Below are 2,164 nucleotides of genomic sequence, written 5' to 3' on the forward strand. Positions count from 1 at the left end.
ACAGGCTCACTTCATTTTCAAAAAAATAATGTCTACCTGTTACCCAAATTTGAATAATCATAATTTGTCTATGAGTTATTCTCTCAAGTAAAAATGACATTTCATGAAAAAAGCAGCTATTTCACCTCTCAAGTTAATTGCACAAGTGCTTACTTACACTCAGTGCCATTGTACTTCATTATGTAGAAGTGCTTGATACATACTTCCTATTTCATCTTATAGAATTTTTTTTAAGTATACTCAAGGATCAAGATTTAATAAATTAATGTTTTAGTCTTCATAAAGGACATCCTAAAGTGAAACCAGCATTTACTTTTTAAACTGTGAGTGGCAGTGAAGACTATGAAGACTAGCACAGTTTGGTGTCATTGCTTGATTCATGCTAAGGCCCCAGCAGTTTTATCTACTGCTGCTTTTGCACTGTCAGTATAAATGTCAACACAGTGAAAGAGGAAAATAGGGTTTTTGTATTATTATGTAAATAATTTTGACCATGCAGACCCAATCTCGGATGATCTGAGAATCACACTTTGAGAAGCCCTGAGCTATGGTAAAGAAACCTATAAAATATGATGAGGGCTAAACTAGGGCATTTGCAGTGGGGATGGGAAGGATATAAACCAGAGATATTACAAATATCAGTCCTCAGTGACTGGTGGAATATGAATGAATGAGGAAAAGGTACATTATTTCCTGAGTACTGGAAAGCTGGTATTGTCATTAGCCAGGATAAGAACCAGAGAAGTAGGTTTGGAGGGGAAGATAATGAATTCAGGTTTAAATACACTGAATTTGAGGTACCAATAGTATATTATGACTTAACAATAAAGGGACTTAGAAAACTGACAATCAAGAGAAACTCAAAGTCTGAGGTATGATTAGTATAAGCTTTTCCAATTTGCTTGAATTATCTCCTTATGAAAGCCAGGTAATGACCTCTTCTAATGTCAGTGATATCAAAAGAATCCAAATTTAAAATTTCTTTTTCCTCACTGTGTTTTCCAGAACCTGCACAGGTTTACTCACATTCCTTCAGGAAAGTGCTTAGATCGTTCAGAGGTCCTACATCAAGTGTTCATCTCCAATTGTGACTCCAATAAAATGACTCAAAAGTGGGAAATGAATAACATCCATAGTGTTTAGAAAGAATAAAAGAAACCAGTAACCTACCTACTGACAAGTAAATTTATACAGGACTGAAAACGGCCTGAAACCTGCTGCAACTATTATTAACTCTGTACAGCTCCAAACCCAGAACCTCCTGATCAGTTTGAAGGACAGTGATAAACTGTGATTTTACAATAACATTATTATCTGCAGTTACTGTTTACAAAACTGCTTTTACCTTAAACTTTGTAGATGTTTACATCATTTTTGTTTTGTTTTAAGATGATGTTGGTAATTGTGCCTTTAGCTCTGATGTATTAGAACAGAGTTAAAAGCATATTGTCTTCTTTGGGATTACACTCAGGGGTCTGAAAGGCAGTTTGATTTTTTTTTTTTTNACAGGCTCACTTCATTTTCAAAAAAATAATGTCTACCTGTTACCCAAATTTGAATAATCATAATTTGTCTATGAGTTATTCTCTCAAGTAAAAATGACATTTCATGAAAAAAGCAGCTATTTCACCTCTCAAGTTAATTGCACAAGTGCTTACTTACACTCAGTGCCATTGTACTTCATTATGTAGAAGTGCTTGATACATACTTCCTATTTCATCTTATAGAATTTTTTTTAAGTATACTCAAGGATCAAGATTTAATAAATTAATGTTTTAGTCTTCATAAAGGACATCCTAAAGTGAAACCAGCATTTACTTTTTAAACTGTGAGTGGCAGTGAAGACTATGAAGACTAGCACAGTTTGGTGTCATTGCTTGATTCATGCTAAGGCCCCAGCAGTTTTATCTACTGCTGCTTTTGCACTGTCAGTATAAATGTCAACACAGTGAAAGAGGAAAATAGGGTTTTTGTATTATTATGTAAATAATTTTGACCATGCAGACCCAATCTCGGATGATCTGAGAATCACACTTTGAGAAGCCCTGAGCTATGGTAAAGAAACCTATAAAATATGATGAGGGCTAAACTAGGGCATTTGCAGTGGGGATGGGAAGGATATAAACCAGAGATATTACAAATATCAGTCCTCAGTGACTGGTGG

At 34.7% G+C, this 2,164-nt stretch overlaps 1 protein-coding gene across 1 annotated transcript in view; it reads left to right on the forward strand.

Moving 5' to 3' along the window:
* GALNT7 (polypeptide N-acetylgalactosaminyltransferase 7) overlaps positions 1–1,504 on the forward strand; it is an 82,719-nt gene extending 81,215 nt beyond the window's left edge. The window contains exon 11 of the mRNA XM_008584228.1: positions 1,006–1,504. Coding sequence (XP_008582450.1) covers positions 1,006–1,143 — 138 coding nt within the window. The 3' untranslated portion in view covers positions 1,144–1,504. The remainder of the gene's footprint in view (positions 1–1,005) is intronic.
* Positions 1,505–2,164: the final 660 nt, after the last annotated feature.

This window comes from Galeopterus variegatus, unplaced genomic scaffold, assembly GCF_000696425.1.
Source record: "Galeopterus variegatus unplaced genomic scaffold, G_variegatus-3.0.2 Scaffold3179, whole genome shotgun sequence".
NCBI lineage: Eukaryota > Metazoa > Chordata > Mammalia > Dermoptera > Cynocephalidae > Galeopterus > Galeopterus variegatus.